This window comes from Chelmon rostratus, chromosome 20, assembly GCF_017976325.1.
Source record: "Chelmon rostratus isolate fCheRos1 chromosome 20, fCheRos1.pri, whole genome shotgun sequence".
Taxonomy (NCBI): Eukaryota; Metazoa; Chordata; class Actinopteri; order Chaetodontiformes; family Chaetodontidae; genus Chelmon; species Chelmon rostratus.
Window position 1 is genome coordinate 11,457,810 of NC_055677.1, and position 20,564 is coordinate 11,478,373.

At 41.9% G+C, this 20,564-nt stretch overlaps 1 protein-coding gene across 7 annotated transcripts in view; it reads right to left on the reverse strand.

Moving 5' to 3' along the window:
* The window catches only part of eya1 (EYA transcriptional coactivator and phosphatase 1), a 39,694-nt gene extending 21,570 nt beyond the window's left edge, over positions 1–18,124 (reverse strand). The window contains exons 1-7 of one of the 7 annotated variants that reach the window (XM_041961044.1): positions 17,913–18,124; positions 10,206–10,333; positions 9,456–9,521; positions 8,026–8,103; positions 5,927–5,993; positions 5,403–5,548; positions 4,411–4,548 (exon numbers count right to left, since the gene is read on the reverse strand). In XM_041961044.1, the coding sequence (XP_041816978.1) occupies positions 4,411–4,548; positions 5,403–5,548; positions 5,927–5,993; positions 8,026–8,103; positions 9,456–9,521; positions 10,206–10,329 (619 nt within the window). In that variant the 5' untranslated portion in view covers positions 10,330–10,333; positions 17,913–18,124. Of the gene's footprint in view, positions 1–4,410; positions 4,549–5,402; positions 5,549–5,926; positions 5,994–8,025; positions 8,104–9,455; positions 9,522–10,205; positions 10,334–12,161; positions 12,387–17,912 lie in introns of those variants that run through there. The other 6 variants (XM_041961045.1, XM_041961046.1, XM_041961043.1 and 3 more) reach the window with 6 other exon arrangements.
* Between the last annotated feature and the right edge of the window lie 2,440 nt (positions 18,125–20,564).

A 20,564-nucleotide genomic window follows, 5' to 3' on the forward strand; every position in this document is an offset into this window, starting at 1 on the left:
GGCCTTATCTTTCTCCTCTTCTTTCCTTATCAGTGATTGGATCAGGCCTGATGAATGACGGAGGGGGGAAGAGAGGGGTGAGGGGTGGACAGAACCTGCTTCCAAAGCTGTCCAAGCCCGCACAATGTGAGGAAGACAAGAGGCTGCTGTGTGCTTCGGTGGCGTGGGGTGAAGGAGGGGTTGGAAACGGTGGATGCACTGGGACGGATCATCAGGGTGCCAGAGGGGCTGTGCATGGGCGGTGTAGTGAGACAGAGATGTATAAGGACGAAGGGCTGAGGTCGCAGTAAGTAGCACTGGAGGGGGGTTTGCTGCTGACATCCAGCCCCAATGAATATGTATGTTCCTCTTCACTTGCTCAAAGGATGGTCCTCCTGGGTAATTAAATCATTCAAAGGGGGGTTGATAGCATCTAATGGCTTTATAATATACATAACATGAGTTATAGAGGAGAGGAGCAGCAGTGGCCCTCGGGGGCACGACTTCTCTCTTCAGCGGCGTCCACCTGCACTGTCATGTCAGGCAAGAGAACAGCAGGAGAAGCAGCATATAGGGGATCACAGATTGGTGGAGAGGAAGCAGGGTGACAAGGTAAGCATGAGAGAGCTGTGAATATTAAAGCTAAAATGATCCCAATCATTTAGCTCCTTCCTGAGAGCAAAATTATCTTTGAAAACCAAATAGATTTGTTGCACTTAATTTGACTTAATTTGTATACTGTGCTCTATAAATCTTGAAATAAATTAAATGTCTTCTAAAAATTGACAATTCTTATCATAGAAAAGATTCACATTATCAGACTTAATGCCACTGCCAAATACAACTGATTTATCCCTTAAAAGAAAATGCAACAGGCTGCCTCTTCAGTAGAAATTTTCCTGCCTGCAGCCACAACCATGTTTATAAAGAGCGGTTAATCACAAAGTGCTCAAAGCAAAACCCAGTCAGAGAATGTAGCTGTGCATAGGGAGCGCTTGATTTGATGCATTAGAGTAGGCACAAAACATAAACATTGCATCCACTCAAGCTTAATTCAATGTGGGGGCCAAAGCCTTGATCATAATTTTTATATGATTATTTGCGCAGCTTGGTGTATGTCGATTATTCTGCTTGCTTATAACTACATAGTAGTAGAAGTACAATAGTAAAACTTTGGGAAGTAATTTCTCTCTCCCTGGAAAAAGAGGCTTCAGAGATTTCATTATAAATAATCTATTAAAAAAGTCTTTGCACCAAACTGCCATGGCAGTGCTTGCAACCTTTACAAGTATGACCCCTGGGCTTTATTACGTGTCTCTTTTCATACAAATTGTTTCTCCATACTATTAATTAGCACTACCATTGCATTCTTTAAAAAAGCGCCTTCACTTATTACCACAGTGATTCCCCCGTAGCAAGAAAAATATCCCGTAGTTTTAGTGAAAATGAAGGGGAAGATAAATTTACTGTTCCTAAATGGAGCGTAATTACACCTTTGTTCCCAGAGACAAACAGAGGGAGTTCCTTTCATCCTCTGGTCATTGGCCCCATCAGGAGGGCCCTCCCACACCGTGACAAACGTGAAGCAGCTTTCAGCACAGGGGGAAGGATCAGGGAAGTGGGCCGGGGGGGCGTGAAGGACACCGTATGGAGGAAAGCATGGAAAACAGAAGACGTAGTGCAGTGTTTAGCCTTGTCAGGTAGCTAAGGACCCAGCACAGTGGTTAAAAAAGAAACAAACACCTCCAAATCTCCCAAGATTACCAGGATCCACTAATTATTTGTGCAGTTTCTCACTCTCGGCTTCCAACAATTACACACACACAGAAGATTTTTACTGTGTTCCTTATCCTGGCCTCTACCGGTTATTTTCATCAGTGCTGTTCTCTCTTTTTGCTGTTTTGCTTGATATTTCAAGGCCTGCGGGGGGAATTTTAAAACTTTTGTGTTCTCCGCAGAAAGTTCAACATCAAGTGAAAGTCCGACAGAACAATGAGGCAGAGACGAGGAGGGGTCTGCGAAGGACAACAAATTAGCCTAACGCACAGTTCAAACAGTCATAAAAGCTCTCACTGGCAGGGTTTGAGGGCTGCTCTGTGGAGAACAAGGAGCCACATAAAAGCCGACGGGACCCCTGCTAGCCCAGTGAGAATGAGCCCATGCTGTTGGGAGTGGTGGTGCTGGTTATAGCAGGGGGAGAAAGAGGGGGTCTTGTGGTTCTCCAGGGGGCATGTTTTCTCTCCCTCCCCCTGTCCTGCTCCAGTTAGTTCACTCACTCAAGACCAGACATCATCCCTCCCTCCTCTCCTCCTTCCCTCCTGCCTTCTGGCTCCACAATTGGAAGTCCATTTGCTTTGCTTGATCAGTCTCCTTGCCACGGGCTATGTCTATCATCAGTGCACAATATTTGTAGCAGAAGTTTGTATGCCCCACTTGGGAATAGGCTATCAAGTCCAGATGGGGCTCTCCTTTTAAAAAAGGCAACTGAGGCTTCAGCTCCTTCAGCTTGTACTGCCACTGGGACAGAATGCTGGAATCCAATTATTCACCAAATTAGCATCTGCTCAGTCCCACCATCAGCACAATCTCTCCATCTCCTCACACACCTTTGAAGGATTAGGCTTTTTGTGACAACACATGAGATGCACCACATAAACAGCCACAAGGGGCTGCAAAACTGAGGCACATAAAAAAAACGCCTGCCCCCTTCACGATTTGGTGCCACCACTTTAGCGCCCACACAAAGCTCCATGGCATCGGACATGAAAGCAAAGAGCAAAAGCATTAATCTAATCGTCCTCCGCCTTGACAGCTGGCCACAGGCTGGTGGAAGGGACACTGACAGAGAGGGGGAGTATCAAATGTGGAAAAAAAGAGTCTTTGGTTGGGACACCCAGGCCTGAGGCACCTCGCCCAGGCAGATCAATAGGCCAGAGAGAGCAATGATGATGGTATGGCGGAGGGCCAGATCCACAGTTAGAGAACCCAAGGCCAGAATAGTGGTCAATCTGTCATCTAACATGGCTGCCAATTACTAACGCACTTAACGCTACATGGGGCATCTGATAGCCAGAGATAGTAAGAGACAGTGAGGGAAAGACAGAAACGGATGAAGGGAAACAGAAAGTCAGAGTAAGAGCATAATACTTGATGAATGGGCACATAATATTGTCATCGTGAGTTAAACCACTAAGGGCAGGATAGCAGCTTCTTCATCCTGCCGCACATTCTCTGTCTCTTGTTCCCATCCCCTCTCGCTGCCTCTCCTTTTTCAGGCGCTCGGCTGCGTGCTGCAAAACTCCGGCTGTGGCCGACTGTATTTGGTTAAGAGGCGTGGAAAAGAGGCTTCCCCACGCCACATCTGCTGCTGAGCTGGCGTTATTTATTGTGAGATGCTGGAGGCTTTTCAACAACATGTGGAGATGCTTCTACTGTCACACATTAGCTATTGCAGGAGGGAACATGAAGACTATGCTGTTAGTTAACTCTCCTTGCAGGTGGAGCAGAGGGTTTTTTTCAACCAATACAACCAGAAAGTATTAAAAGCACTACATGGCAGAAGGCCTGATCTACATTTAAACAGACTGTATGAGGGGACAGAGGGAGCACAAGACGGGGAGTGCAGGGCACAACAATTCATCTTTATCGGCTTCAAGGCCATAAATCTCTACGGTCTCTGCTCTTAAAAAAATACAAATATGATCACAGGGAGAGAAAAACAAAGGCTGGGGAGTGAGGACTGACATGGCTGGTGCCTCCTAAGTGCCTGCCATTTTTCCATCTGTGTTGATTCTTTTAAGAGGAGAGGAGAGGGAGGCAGCCGTCGTGGCTGCACATAACGACCGCCGGGATGCAACCATCTTTTGGGGTGAGGGAGAGGGCCGTGTTGTGAATCAGTCTGGCTCTACATGCTATTAAACCAGGGACAGAGACCCTTTTCTCTAATCTTTTTGAAAAGGAGCACAAAAACCCTTATTTGGTCGGGCTGAGCAGGAGGAACACTTGGCCGAAAAACTGCAATGAGTCAAAGTAACAAAGACGACAGAGGGGAAAAAAGTGATAAGTGATAATTGTGATAATGTTGGAGGGAGGCCCAAGAAGAGGAGTACTTTGACAGTGAAGTTCAAAGGACAGAAACAGATACACAGAGAGAACAAAAGAGGAAAAAACACAGCAGCAACCAGATGCCCACTGTATTTTTAGATTGCTGGTGAATCAAAATCTGCTTTGTATTTTTGTAAACCTTTCATGATGTTAGCCATTTCCGCTGTTTTGATGCAAACATGTCATAACTGTAAAAGTGGATATGCTGCCAGCTTTAAAGAGAGGGTGATGGCATCTCGTGCTGCATTTCGAAACCATAGCAACACCCAAACTGGTTTGCGAAGATGTACAGAGAAAAAGATGAAGGGTTCACAAAGATGTCCTCACCCTGCATCTGGTAGCTGTAGGGGGCTTGTCCCGTCTGTGGTGTGGTGAAGCCAGAGCTGTAGCTCAGGAAGCCTGTCTGTCCAGGGGACTGGGACTGGCTCAGACCCCCCTCCGTCTTTATGCCTGCCCACAATGGACCTAAATCAGTTAGTGACACCAGATCGGTTTGATGCACAGACAACAGTCAACACACAGGTTTAAATTACACAGCAAAGGGACACAGCCTCTGTTTGTTAGCATAACACACTAATCACAATGAACAAGCAATAATTACATGATTTTTACTCTCATCAGTTGTTTAGAAATATTATCTCACACTGGCTTCTGTCTCACTGCAAAAGAGTTGGCTACGATTGTTTGACTTTTATGCGATCATTAGTATTATTGTTATGATCATCTAAGATAGGTCATCTGTGAAGAGATGCACAAGTAATACACTCTGCTTTTGTTTGTGAGTTAAGCTTAAACTGGCCACTGCTTACACTGATTCAGTCACGATGCAGTTTCTATGCAGCGGTAGGTTGCAGGACTCCATTCAAATAAACAGTGTAAATTCCTCCACATATTGGATAGTCTTTCGGGGTCAAAACACTCTAAAGACTTTGGACAAATAAAGCCTTCAGTGAGCCACATACTCTGTGCTTTTTCTTGCAATGCCAGAGGAAACCAGTTTTTGTTTTCAGATGTTTATCACTAATCTTTCGGATCTATCTGAACAGCTTGACAAGCAAATTCAGTTTTACTGCAATGGAAGAGAATATGCAGGCACCAAACAACAAGTCAGCATCTCTGCCGCTCCTGCTTTACTGGAGGAATTGTGGGAAAATGGTTTGTTAGGAGTGAGGCCTTGGTCCTGACCATTGGGAAGGAAAAAAAAATGTAATAGTAGTTTTCTCCCCCTGTGTAAGTATACAATGTAAAGAGCATCAACATTATTGACATGCATCTTTTAGCAAGACAAGAGGTTATGAAGTGCATTAGTGAAATCTTACCATAGGCTGGGATACCATAGTGCTGGCCAGGCTGGGGGTAGCTAGCATAAGCTGCGGCCTGCTGCATTCCTGTGGTGTACTGCGTCTGCCCATACGCAGCCATATTTTGGGATGAAGGGGTAGGAAGAATATGCGGATATGTTCTGCTATTTGAGAAAAGAAACAAAAGACAAAAGTGAGAAAGGAAGGCAGGAAAAAAGGGGGCCATGTTTTACCCCTAAAACCATAACACAAACTCTGCTAACTGACCAATTCCTTGTGATTGTGCTACTTCATTTTAAACACTGGGCCAAGCTGTAAGGCAGATAGCATCGCACAGCTCATATACATAGTGAAAGAACAATAAATGGCAAAGGAAATTTTTGCAAGATAATAATTACAACAGATTTCAGAGTGCGCAAGCTGCAGACATCCAGGCAAACAAAGCCGACTGAAAACCCCCGATCGAGCAGAAGGATCTAATTAAAGATCCAAATGAAGCTGGATGCTGCTTATTTTTTAAAGAAAAATAAAAGAAGCCTTACTTGGAAGGGTAAATCTGTGGAGAGAACTGGTGAGTTTGTCTTGGGCTGAAGCCACTGGTTCCAATAGCTGAGGAGAGTTAAAAAGAAAAGAGGCAAGCACATATTTAAACATTAAGAAATAAGGTAAATATTATCTTTTGCCAATAGAACTTCTGGATTCCAAGGAAACAGTAATTACACAGCATTACTCTATTTATTTCGGTAACCTTATTTAAGGTTGAAAACCGGAGAGCAATAATGAAGCAAAATAATCAGGTAAGAACATCAGGTTTTTCTGCTGACCCATGTATCTCTGAGATACTTCTGGGCTACTATGACGACCGCTGGTGTAAACATACACAGGATGGTCTGAATCAGTCTCGGCCTGTAGCTTTGGTTGCCTTGGGCCTTTCAAGCCACAACCACATTGGAAGTGACACCACTGATTGCAGGTAATGAGTGCTACTGCATAATCATTCCTTCATTAAGCGCACGACCATGTGGTTCCACGCTGCAGTTAACTTGTGAGGGTTCAGCCACAAATAACTCACAGAAGCACGCTTGTTTTGAATCTGCAGTAAGATTCATAGAAGACAAACATGGGGCTTTTTTCAATCATCTCACAACACCTCAAATACACTGTTATGAACAAGAAAATGTGAATTTATATTAGTCTTGTGGCTAATGTTACCTACCAAAAAAAGAAGAAGAACAAATAAAATCTAAACAAAATTTAAAAAAAATCTCACACACACACAAACTAATAATTTATTGCAAATTAATATCTAAATTTGGAATAAAGCAACTTATAAATGAATAAGTTAAAGTTTAATCTAAATTTGATCAAATTAATTTAAAAATCTGAACAATTCAGGCAACAATCACAAGTCTGCCGCACTACTTGCATTAAACTACACAGTTATGAAACATCTGTCTAATTGGTCGTGACATGTAAAATAAGGGATTTGGTTGCGGGGGAGCGCTAACTGTATGTAACTGTATGCTGTAACCCCTTACACACGTTATTAATATTGAATACTTTTCCCACATCAGCAGCACCTGCCACTGGACAAAACCAGCTCTTCTGAACGGAGCTTTGGGTTTCCCCGTGGAGGATATGGGGTATAAGATTTCTAAATTTCATTAATATTGTCAGAGACAAAAGTCAGCGCAGTGATTTATGCGCTTCTAGTGTAAAGTATCAAGTACTTAGTTAAACAGTTATGGAAATACAGGAAAATTAGCGGCAAGATAATACCATGCACAGTTGGATGCAGTACTATTAATACATGTTTACAGAAAATATAAGAGAGTGGTGCAGCTTGACATGGATACTGGTGAGGGTGGAAAAAAGAAATAAGCTGAAAAATTATCACATTAGTGGTTATTTCTTCTGCAATTCCTACAATGCTCATTATATTCTGGTGGCTTGGTTTTATTTAGCGATGCCCCTGTGTGTGTGTTTATGTGTGTGTGTGATCTGCCCATGCTGAGAGGAGGGTGTGAAAACCCTGGCTCTGACAGGGCGATAGGGTAACAGCCCGTGGAGAGCGAGGGCCACTGGGACGCCATGTCACTCCACTGGACAGACAGGCTCAGTGCATTACAGGTCATAACTCAGTCCTCACTGGCATGGGAACCAGCATTGCTAACACACAGACACACACACACACACACACACACAACACAACACAACACACACATGTGCAAGCAAGCACAGCATATAAATATGCTGACAAAGGTAAGGTAAGAGTCGCTTGTTCTTAAACACTCACACACACTCACTCACTCACACACTCACACTCACACACACACACACACACACACACACACACACACTATACTGGTGTTTTAGCTGCAGGGACACTTCCTGGGGCCCGGCTTATCAGTCACCCATCTCGAGGCTCATCTCTCACTAATCAGTTCTGCAGCTGTGTGTGTCTGAGAGGCAGCTAGACACATGAGCGCATACACACACACTCAAATACACACACAAACAGACATATGCACGTGCACACACACACACACACGCACACACACGCACACACACGCACACACACACACGCACACACACACACACACGCACACACACACACCCGTCCTCCCTCCTCTAACCTCACCTGATCCTGAGAAGCTGTCTAGAGAGGTGTCTGCTACCGAGGTGGCGATTTCGCTGCTGCTCATTGGCTCGGTTTTAACTGCAAACAAAGAAGCCACATTGTCACCAAATGCACCAAATCAAGTATGTAAAAAAAAAAAAAAAGACAAATGAAAAAAGATCAGATTAATGCCTAACTACTTCAGGCTTTCAGATTTTCACATTCAGCAAATTACATTTTGAAAATACAGCAAAAATGTATTAAATTAAAAGCAGAACTTCGCAGTGTGGAGGGAGTCAAACAACATTCCAACAGTATTTACAATCATTTAAAGGCATTATTAATTATTACATCTGTATCAGTTCAAATGGTTTATAGATATATATTTTTAAATGTACTATCGGCTGGTACAACAGAGTTTATCACTGATTGTTGTTGGACCTGGAGAAAAGCGTTTAGTGAAAGAGTGTTGAGTCATTTCCTTTTCTAAAGCTCATGAATTTAGTTTAAAAATGCATGTTAACTATTTAATAAGAGTAACATAAATCAGACTTACATTTCATATTACATTCCACTTATCAAATTGTTAGGTCTTACATTACCTTTTTACATTTAATTATAAATTAGAGGTTTATCAGTACTTAAATGTAGCATGAATCACAAATATAAAAGACCTCTGCAGGGATGTACAAGCACAATTGAAATGTCAAGGAAATGTATGGTGTATAAAATCTAGTGTAGCGAACGCTGTTTGACCTTGGCTCCATTTTACAGCTCAGTGATAGATCTGCAAAGACAATTTCACAGCTTTCTGACAGCTCAGGAATCTTTGAAATCAATCCATTTCACTTCAGGCGAGCTGGAGGAGGTTTTTTTCCCTTTTTTTTGGCAAAACAAATTGACAATGTGGGCAAGGGCGTCATGCTCAGTGGAATCCCTCATGGTTGAAGAAGCCATTTGCTGTCATGTTTTACATGTTTCCGCTATGCTCGTTCAGCGCAGAAACACATGTAGACGAGGGGCAATTCTGAACAACACACCGATGAAAAAATAATGGTAAGGTGCATGCATAAACTAGCACACACTTGGGTCAAAGAGCACACAATAACCACTGTATTCAGAAAACAGCAGGGAATGTCCACATGAAAAAAATGCACAGTATGCAAGTTCACAATCTGACCATTCATTAACAATGGACTCCAGTCGGTGTCAAACCATGCTTTAAACAAGATAACAATTACAGCAAATACCAAGGAGTTTCTGAATGAAAGGCACAATAATTGAGGCAACCTTATAATTTTGCAGCTGACAAATTTATGAGGAAAAATTAAATTTCTTCACGAGTAAAGTTGGTGGTTCAAAAAGATAAACAACAAAGAATGCTTTCATTCTGAAAAGTGGGGAAAACACCAAGTATTGTCCTTTCATTGTGTCACTAAAAGTAGACAAACCTGCAGCGGACTGTGAGTTAGAACCTAACAACCAGTCTGCAGTGGTAAGCATTGTGATGTTATCACCTATGGGAAAGAAAGATGGGCAAAAGGGATACATGACAGTCTGCACCATGTTACGCGTCCTGTGTTGTGAATAAACAAAAAATAAGCCCTGAGCTCAAAGCACAGGCTAACCTAAAGATTACGTGACAGGGGAGATGTTTTTAATAACCTTGTGCATGACTGCTTCACTAAACAAAGGCTCAGATTTATGCACAGGTGAATCACCTGAGTAAATAACTATGTACAGTAGAGACCTCATGCAAAACTCCATCATTTCCATGCTGTGGGCTTTGAATAATTACATGGTTACTTAAATAAACAGCTAATAGTCGCTGGAAAACAACTACCGATGGCACTGAATCATTTGAGCTAGAAATGCTAGGGCAGCAAATAGTCTGGTCCAAAATAATCTATATTGCAAACCAGCAAAAATCAAGTGCTTTCTCTAAATTGGTAAACACTATATCACTGAAAAAGTACTGGTAATTTACCGAAAAAAACAAAAAAAAAAGTAATTGCAACAACACTTCCCTTATATTTCTTGCTAGCTACACTGAATTACTGCCAGATTAAAAAGTCAATTTCACATTGACTGTTACAGTATGGTTTCTATCATAATATCTACCAGTCTCAGCACTTTTTAGATTTTAGAATAGAACAGAAGACAGAGACAGCAACCAACAAGGAAGAGCAGCACACACATACCTTCAGTGCCATTGGGTGTCATGGAATTGTTATTGATGTGGGAGTTGTCGAGGTTGGGACCATTAGGAGATTCACTGCTTCCACTTACTCGGCTGTGAGGACTGGCTAGATCCTGCATTTCCATAGACCTGACGAGACACACACGCACACACACCAAATCGAATTACCCATATCACTCTGGTTTCAGGGAAGACACACAGCTCTGATGCACAATGCAGTGCACACAATATGCATAATCCAGTGGTCCAGATTTAGATAAATAAAATAGAGATAATAATTTAGTAAAAAGTAACAATAAAGTAATTACTATATGAGCTCCTGAGTAAAAAAAAAAATTCTATCAAAATTACATTTAAAATCTGCAATTCAGCGCAATCTTAGCATGACCGACTACTTGCACTGTACTTGCACCACTTGCATTTTCAACTCAGTTACAAAAATGACATTTTTATGTGATGCCAAATGACAAAGGAAAAATTAACACATGCAAATGGAAGAAATATACAAGGCAAAATGTGCCAACACACACACACACACACACACACACACACACACACACACACACACACACACACACACACACACACACACACACACACACACACACACACACAAAGAAACACAGAGTGGAACTGCAAGTTATGATATGAATACTAAACATTTTGACATGATGTTTCTGATTTTGATTTCTCTCATTACAACAATCTCACTGCAAGTCATCGTTTTACACGACGTGAATGCAATGTGTTTACTGTCAATTTGCTCAGCTGTATCTAAAAGCAAAAATGGCCTTAAGTGTATATCGTTTTGTGTGGTATCGAAGACTGTTAACAGATGTTTGCTGGTTTGAGGCACTGCTTAATGTGACTGTTAAACGTGCAGCACTCTGCTTGATTATAAGAGCCCATGCCTCAGTGATGGGCAGATGAGAAGCTCATGAGGCATGTGTTTGCTCTGGCAAGCTCCTTAATTGTTTCTGTGTTTACACAAAAGACCACGCCACTGAAAACATTATTCTATCTACTCATTTGTGCGCTCAAAGGATTTGATCGAGTAAAGACAATAGAGTAGAAAGAAGGCACGAGTGATTCGAAAAGTACGGCCACAAACTCTAGACCCCATTTGTCTCTGCCACTGTTCCCATTGCAAATGAAATTAAGACAAAATGTTTTGTACATTATTCTGCCATTTCCAATTATGTTGCAGGGCTCAGAGTATCTCTGCTATTGATGCACATTGGCCCTTTACACAAGGCCACAAAGATAAATGCTCAAGTAACTCTTGAGTAGTCTGAGTGCTATCAGATGGCACGAAGAAACCAGAATTATGAGATAAAACGATTAAATTATGATATGCATTTACTCTATTTAAGATGATATTATAATGTTATGATATTATGATACTTTGCAGCTCAGTTTGGGAAATATAGTCCTTTCTTGCGGTTCAAGTCCAATTTAATTATTAACTGAAAAATATATATTTTCAAGCATTACATTACAAACCAAAAACACTAACATACAAGTGATAAAAAAACAGTAATCATAAAACGCACTGACACAAAAAGGCTAAGCCACTCTTCCTCACACATACTCCAATAATGGAAGCTGCATTGTCCTTTTCCCTGAAGTATATTAATTTACTTCCCACTTAAAAATATCACACCCTCCAAGCATACAACAACACAGAGGTACAAATATAAACACATTAAGGATCGTCCAGAATAAATTAATCCTATTTCTATGTTTCACACTCACTACTTAATCCTGTTTTCTCTTTGCCCCATTTTTTTTTTCATTAGCTGAAGGCTAAAAAGCCTTCGCTATCTCCAATCAGACAACATAGTAAGTCTGAGAGAAGTTGACAGTTGTTTAGCAGAGTGTCTAAGGCAATCTCTGATGCCACGCAGAGAGCTACATGTCTCTGATGCTGCTGGCACTGGCTCAACTGTGCTCTTACCTGCACCTAGATGGCTTTGAGTCCTCACAAACCACACTCCCTTGTTGTATTCTGCCTCCACCTGCCCTAAGCAGAAACAAAGTCGCTCCTTGTTATTGCAGCTCGATGTCACAGTCTAGAGCCATCCATGTCACAAAAAGGCTTGTCTGAGAAAACATTATTGTTGTTCTGGAGCAGAATGGGAAGAGAGGGCTTGCTGGAGGAACAGAGGCGCACATTGTCTCTCTCCGAGCCGCAGCCCTACTCCACTGTTGTTTCCTCCTCCAGGTCCTCCCTCCTCCCTGAGCAAGGGGAGCACAGCCAAATGACGGAAAGGTGATTCATCATTGGTCTACGACAGCTGCAAACTGGATTAGCCCTCCCCCAATCAACATGCAAAGCGGCTTAGCCAAGGTAAGCAGGAAGGGGGTGGTGGTGGTGAGGGGCGGGTGTGGGGGTGAAGGTAGGCAGAGGGGTGAAGGGTTGGGGAGAGCAGGGGCTGAGCGGCTGCAGAGGGTGGGAGAGCCTGCCCGCTTTCCTGCTTGAGGTAGCTTGCTGCTGGAAGGAAGATGGGACTTGTTGAGCAAAGGCAAGTCAAGCGTGACACCCCTAGCATCTTCAGCAGATCTTTCATCTGCAATTGACACTATCTGAAATTTATCAGCACTCCCCCTCCCAGCATACTGACAGGTCCTAATGACCGTCAGCGGGCCTGCCCCAGCCTGGGGCCATGAAGCAGCACAGAAACACAACTTCCTAACTTCACAGCCTATTCACAATGGACAGAGAGGCAGAGAATAATGTATAAACTCACACAGACTTCAAATAAATCTTTTCGTTCTCTGTGCAACACAAAAACTCATGCTTATGTCTTTTTTCCTTTTTTTTAATGTCTTTTTCTTTAGCACACATAACTCATGTCTGTATGTCTACATGTATACACACACACATATGCACAGGGCACTTCAGAGGCCCCCAGATCAGTGGTGTAAATGCATGCGCACACACACACACACTTACAAACGCAGGGCACTTTAGAGGCCCCCAGATCAGTGGTGCATCTCAGACAATGAACGAGACTGGAAACAAGAACACGGAGAGCATATGGAGCCACATATGTTTCCTATGACGCTACGAATGCCTCTATTACTCTCCTTTAGCTGACAGTTACATTTTGCTGTCCACTCCTGCTTTGCTCGTCTCCCTCCAAACATCAAGCAAAGCCATATACTTGCATGGCTATAACCCTATATTAGACCTGACCAGCCCACCATGGGAATACAGGGTCCAAAAAAGGTCAAAGGTATTCAACTGGTCAGGAAAACGGAGAAAGACATATAAAGCCCTTTTTCAAAAACGCTGGCATGATTTTTTAATGGCTGACTGTTTACATGAGCCAAGGTAACCTGAGCTGCATGGTCTTAAGTTTTTTTTTCTTCTTTTTTTCAACAGGCTTTGCTCTTCACACCAAGGCAAAGCCTTCATGAATACCATTTCAGCTTTACAATTTGCCGACTCTCCCTCTGCTTATGGTACATCAACAACAACAACAAAAAAAAATTATATTTCTTTCATTCTCGCTTTTGAAGCTACGGACAACAGCAGTGCCTCCTCCTGGCATTTTCCAACAATAAAACATGCAGAGGGAGTGTAAAAAAAATACAAAAATATCAATGGAAAAGAAAGTCCGCAGAGGTAAGAGCAATAAAGACGAAAGAGAAACACATTTTGCCACACCACATTAACAGTGATCACAGAGTTGGGGGAAGTGGTGGAGAGATGTGGTGTGATGAGTGTGTGTGTGTGTGTGTGATGGCTGGTTTTTCTGTTCAGCAGTGCAGGCCAATGAAGCCATTACCACGCTCGTGTCTCAGCCATTGCCAGCAGGTGAAACCGGCCAGGTGAAGAGAAAGAGGAGGAGGGGGCGAGGAAGATGGGAGACATAAAGAGGAGGGGGGCAGGGATTTAAAAGCAAAAAACAAGCCTTTCTTCTGCGCCGCTAAATATTTATTGTTTTGTTTTTAAAAAGGGCTGCATTCAGCATCTTTGATGTGCTCCTTAGTTCAACCTGAACTGCCAGGTCTTTGAAGGTAACAAGAACAAAGCCAGGCGAGATGAAGCGCTGCAAGTGTCATCAAGAGAAGGAAAAAAAGAAGAAGTGCCACAACACGCTTCACTCACGGTTGTTTGCTGGCTCTTTTGTTTCGCTTTACTTATTTCAAGGCCTGCGTTTCCAAAGGTAAACACAGCCAAAGCCAAGCTTTTAGCATAGATCATCTCAGCATGCAGGTTGGCTGACCCGGCACAACTCGTTTCCTTCACCTTTGCTTCATATTTCGTCACTGTTCAGTTAAGAGTTAGCAGTTTCACATGGGAGATGTTATATCACCTGCAAACCTTTAACAGATTTGTTTAAAAGTATTTACAGATTTTAAATTCTATTGTTGCAAATAAAAATAATCAAACCAAAGATGACCAAATAGGATGAAATATGAGTGAATGTGCTTTGTTTATTTCCGTCCTCCACTCGCTGTGTCACCATTAATAGATATTAATTTCATAGGGCATAATCCACAGTCCTTTGAATTTTACAGTCTATGTAAGCCATGTGTTGTGAGTTACAACTTTTGAAAAACAATGCTTTAATCAAAATCTAACTTTAAAACAACTAATCCCCACTTAAGCTGGTCAGCTGAATCCACATGGTGGCCCAGGAAAAATAAATCCACTCTCAAAGAATGTAGATGCAGACAACAATTGGACACAGATGTGAGTGGAATTAGGCACAGTTTACCAAATGCTACACTTCACTTGCGTCTCTATACGTGGACGAAAAAATGACGGCTGCCAACAAAATGCAACATTAAATAGCTTTGTGTTTTTTCATGCAGTAGGTAGTTTAGATAAGACAAGCACTGCACATTTCTGATAAAATCGATGGACATTTGTAGTAATGTAGTGGTGTAATTTTCAACAATGAGGGCACTTTTCAAAAGCTGTTTTCTGAGTGACAGAAGAACGTTTCTTTGTTTAAATCTATTATTACAGCATCAGAAATCCTAATGAAAATACACACTGAAGCATTATGAAAAATTACTTTTATTTTCTACATTAACATTTCTTTATATAGATGCACTGTACACTTTTGGATTTGGTAACAAATTAGATTTACTGTGACAAATTAAAAAAAGCACACAGTGCTTCACGTACAATTTAAAATTTTGCACTTGTCCGTAATTAAATCCACAATTATCAACACATGCTGTTTGTTGTTGTGCAATTTGTCTCTCTCGTTTGGTCCAATCTGACATGGTGCTCCAGCAATTCACTCAATAGCTACATTAAATCTGTTAATACTGTGCTCTTCAACCTTCAAAATTATTTCCAGAAGGCCAGGTCGCCTTTGAGGGGCCATCAAACAAGATTTAAGGTGCACATTTTATCACGACCTGCCCACCACCGTGACCACCGCAGAACGAGAGAGGCTTTACACACAAAGATGAAAGAAAGAAGTCCGGAGACAAATCTTAACGATTGTATCACGTTAATGCTGTGGCTTGTTGTTCTAACTCCCTCAAATCTGAGACAGGTACATGTTACATAGGAAGCAGAGGATTTTCTAATGTTGCTTGGTTTTTATCAACACTGCAAAAGGTGTTAAAGTTGCAGTTTTTAAAATTTTAAAAAGCAAGGAATGTCAAATGATGTGGACAGAGGCATGTTTGCAGCACAATGCAATCTCTTTGAATACAATTTATGTTTAGACTCTCTCAGCAGCTTCCTTATTATCATATCACAATGTAAACATATTGCCATTTACACACAAACACACAAGTGGGTATTAGCGATTGACAATCAACAGCAATCTTTAAAGCTCATTTCCTGTTCTTTCAGCCACATATTCCAGATCCAAACAGCGGCGTGTTAACAAAATAACACCCCACAGTATTTAGTAAACAACCCCTGCCCACTAATCACCGAACTACTTAATAGGAGGTCCCCTATTTCCTTCTTCTCGCACTCCCGCTCTCGCTCTCGCTCCCCCTTCTCCCTCTTCCTCACAAATAGCTGGATCAGTGAGGCTGGATCAATTAGCCCTCTGTGTCTTTCACCATTTTAAATCTCCTCTCTGAGAGAAGAGGACAAGGGCCCGGCCTGAGACACATCTATACGGAAGGCATCAGGCCTTGGGCAAACAATGCCACCGTCGCGCCGACCACTCCTGCTTGTACACACCGCTGCTACACATGCATGTGTCTCCGCAACCTGGCAGAGAGACCCAGACCTCTCCCTGCCTAAAGCAAATACACAGTGTAAACAGCCCCAAATCAGCCTGCTTATTATCTGTTAATTGGATAAATAAGGTTATTGTGTGAGTGAATGGCTGCAGCAGGCGGTCGCACACACTGTCATGTTTGTGTACATGGAGCAGAGGCCACTCTGCAAGCAGTCTGGCTCACTATCCTATCCTAACCTCACCGTTTCCTCTCTTTCATCTACTAACACACACCTTTCTAAACACTGAAAAAGCGGCAGGCGTTTGAAAATGACAGGAATTAGAGGGTGTAAAAGGAAAGAGGAAAAAAGCCCAATTTGAGAGAGATGAAATGCCCTTCACACACACAAACACACAACACAGAATAATTCCCTGACTTGTGATGGAAGCCTATGATCATACACAGAACATTAAACCAGAACATCCTTCAATTAGAGAGGCCAGTGATTACAGCGGGTGAGTCATCTTTACTACACGCGAAATACTGGCGAGCGGAGACGCAGCGCAGCCGGGAGCGGAGGCCTGTTGTCTTGGTCAGACGCTGAGAGGCTCTCAGGTCTCCTCGCAGCATTCCTGGCCTCAGCAGATGGCATTAGATGTCAACCGCTTTAACTGTGTTGGTTTTGTTTCTTCTGCCAGTCAAAAAGGGACTCCTGCAGGGACCAGCATGTTTTCCTTGACTGATCAAAAATGTAAACTGGGCCAAGCAGGGGAGGATCCCATATTTAAAAAGGGGAAATTGGGATATATTTGCAACTAGGATATTACTCTTTCATGCTTACAATACAGTTGTACAATACTGTTTTGCAGCTTAATTTTTTTTTTTTTAATTGAGAGAAGAGAAAATTTTCGGTCATAATTTTTTAAGATGGAAATTTCATTTATAATTAATGACAAATTAGACTGTTTAACTTCTAAAACTATTGGACAGATTTCATGCAGTATAAAAACAGAATGTGTAGTAAGATTTTTAGCAATTATCAAGTATACTGTAATATACTAGAAATTGTTATTTAAATATGAAGATGCATTTTTACATGGACTTCTCTATCGGGATGCAAGTTGCATTTACTTGCATTTAAACTGAAACTAAACATTCATTCAGGGCAATTATTTTCTTAGCTATCTGTCGTCATCCATGAATTACAGCTGGCCTGTGAAGATTAAAGCCTTCCTCTGAGGTTAATATTATTACCATTATGAACATTTTTCAACAGGTCTTGAGTTTTACAATTATTATAGCATCAAAGATGTAGTAAATGCTGTTTTGAACAATAATTAATGACAAGATTAGTGCTGGAATTAAATTGTTCCTCCCACCACTCTGTTGATATAAATGCTTTAAAAAAGAATTATGTGCTACATCTAATGTTGTACAAATTTATCAAATAAAAGGAGATAATTCAACACACACACAGAAAAACTCAAATATTTGACGAGGTAAGAGAAGACGTCTAACATATCAAACGTGAAGTAGAAATTAAAGTCATACTCACTACAATTATGATTGAATCCTTGTGTGTTTATCCCTTCTTTTAAAAAAAATCTTCTACAGAGAGATCGTTCAGTCCAGCAGAATGGACAGCAAACTTTCTATAACTGCTCTTCAGGTGCTGGCAGAATCTGTAGCACAATAAATGTAAACTACAAGACTGCTTTTTTCTTTTTCATTTTAGGTGCTGGAACCCATGGAGCCCCGCGCGGTATCTCAGGAGACCCAGTCCTAGTGAGAAAGAGAGTTGTCCGATTACTGCTTCAGGCAGTGACTAGCGAGTGTCTGAGGAAGAGGGAAAAAAAGAGAGAGAGTGAGAGAGCGAGGGAGGGAGGGAGAAAGGCAGTGAATGAGGGAGGGAGAGGGAGGCTGCTGCCGTTTGAAAAAGCAGAAAAGTTGCTCAGTGCTCTCTCACAGGAAGACTTTGGGTCTGGAGGAGGCACGGGGGAGTTGTGCCTCACACCAGCTCCCCATATGTCATTCACTCACAGCTTTAAGCAATAGAGCCCTCTCCAGATTGTATCAGTGGAGACTAAGACAATGAAATGGCAGATCTCTCCACCGGCCTGCCTGTCCACTGGAACACCAGGCTCCGCTCACACACCCCAAGGGCCGACACTTTTCTTCTCCCCCATTTCTCTCTTGTTTTTGTTATGCTTTTTTTTCACCACAAACCACATTTTTTTTGCTCTCTCTTGTGAGTCTTAAGTCACTGCTGGATTTTCTCTTTGACACAGAGGGACCTTCAGAGGGTAAACAAGGGTTTAGCTTAGGTGATGGGGAGCCGGAGGTTTAACAGCGGGCCGAGCGGCTCCACAGCAGTCTAGTGGAAGTCCTCCGTCAACACATACACACCGCGTCTGTGTGCAAGGTAATGACTGCCTTCTGTCTGCTCCAGGTTATTATTTCAACTGTGCGAAGCTACTACACAAGGCCACGCTGCTACTGATGAGCTCAATCTGGTGATGTATTCAAGCTGCTGATGAGGCTTGTACAGCTTCAACATGTCGTGCCATTTTTTTTTTCTCAGAGAATATCAATTCTGTGTAATGAATGGCTGAGAGGTCAATGAACCATTTAAAATTTGTTTAATTTCCACATAATAAAACTGTGGGTGGAATACCAACTGTAATACTGAAAAATGATTACAGAAAAAGAGGAAACGATACATTTACTATGGTAAAGAGGTGGTGAGAGAAGAAGAACACCCACGGCTGGAAGAATAGTATCCTGTGTTAGTGGTTGGCCTTTGTATGCACTGCTTGTTACCTACTAGTCAGTGGACATGATAAGAAATAAAAAACTGGTGATGTGTGTCACTAAAGGAGCATATCTATCTCTATCTGTTTTATGGCATGACATGCTGTTTCAATCAAGAAAAGAACTGATACATTAGTCAATTTCTACTTCATCAGCCATACAACCCATACTTAAAGCAAGTCAACACCAATCAACCACTGTAGCAGTAGTCAGCGAGTAGCTGACAGAAATAGATCTGCTCCTGATTTAAATACACTGCAGCAATGATGTCGATGTACTGGAAATGCAAGTGCTACCTCCTGCTCCAAACCGACTGCCCACAGGTAAATCCATAGGCTCACGTTTCAATATCGCAGCATGAAATATATTGCACATTGAACAGGTTCTTGATAACTCAATTGACTAATAGATGCTTGGGGACTCTCAAGTAGCTATTTCTAATAGCGGAGGGGGTACACATGCCAATCAAGTTACTGCATTTACTCTGTCGCTCTCTATTTCAATAAGCAGCTGTATAAAATTAGCTCGGGATGTAATTTTGCAAGTGAGTTATTTTCAAATTGCACAGTATAATTATCCAGACTTGTTTATGTCTCAACAACTAAACTCAGATTTTCCTTGTACTCTCACTGCATGCAGCGCTGTACGGTATGTTTTGAATCAAGGCTCCAATCAAGCTAGCAGTTTTGCTGGTGATGTTCGGTGATTACTTTGTTCACGTTGCACAGTATTTAATAAAAGGCTGTTAAATGCAGTCTAAAACAAAAAGCAGATTAAACTGAATTAAATTGCCAACATGTTGAGTTGTTGAGTTGTGAATGATGCATGTCATTAAGCTGTTTTTGTTTATCTTCTGATGAAAAATGCTCACGCATACAAAATGTTGCAGTTTAAGAGGCACTAAAACATATTCAACATAAGAAAACTCGCATAAATCAGAACAATCTAATAATTCTCCCTGCAACCAGAAAAACGTAGCCTCATAGAACTTTTACATCTGCCAAATGGGAGCTTAACAAAAGATGTACTGATACTGCTCGACTGACATCAGTGCTAAAACGCCACTTGCCAAAAACTATATCAAGAAAGAAATTGGAGAAGTGAGCTAAGATTAAATGTGAAGCCGTTCTTTATTAAGGATTATCTTGATGGGACTCAATGGTCTTCATGTGGGGTTGCAGGGATGCCTGCCTGCAATTTAGAGTGAAGAGAGATCTGCACTGTCCTCCGCTGCCAACAGGTTATCCACTCAGCTTCTCACACACATGAAAATAGACTCACTTCCAAATGGCTGATTCTGTTTTCAAGATAAGGAATGGAGGGTTAATGTACATCTAACTGGAATCGTAGTGCTTGGAAAGTTTTAGATCCTGAACTGTGGCGAGTTTTTTCCTCT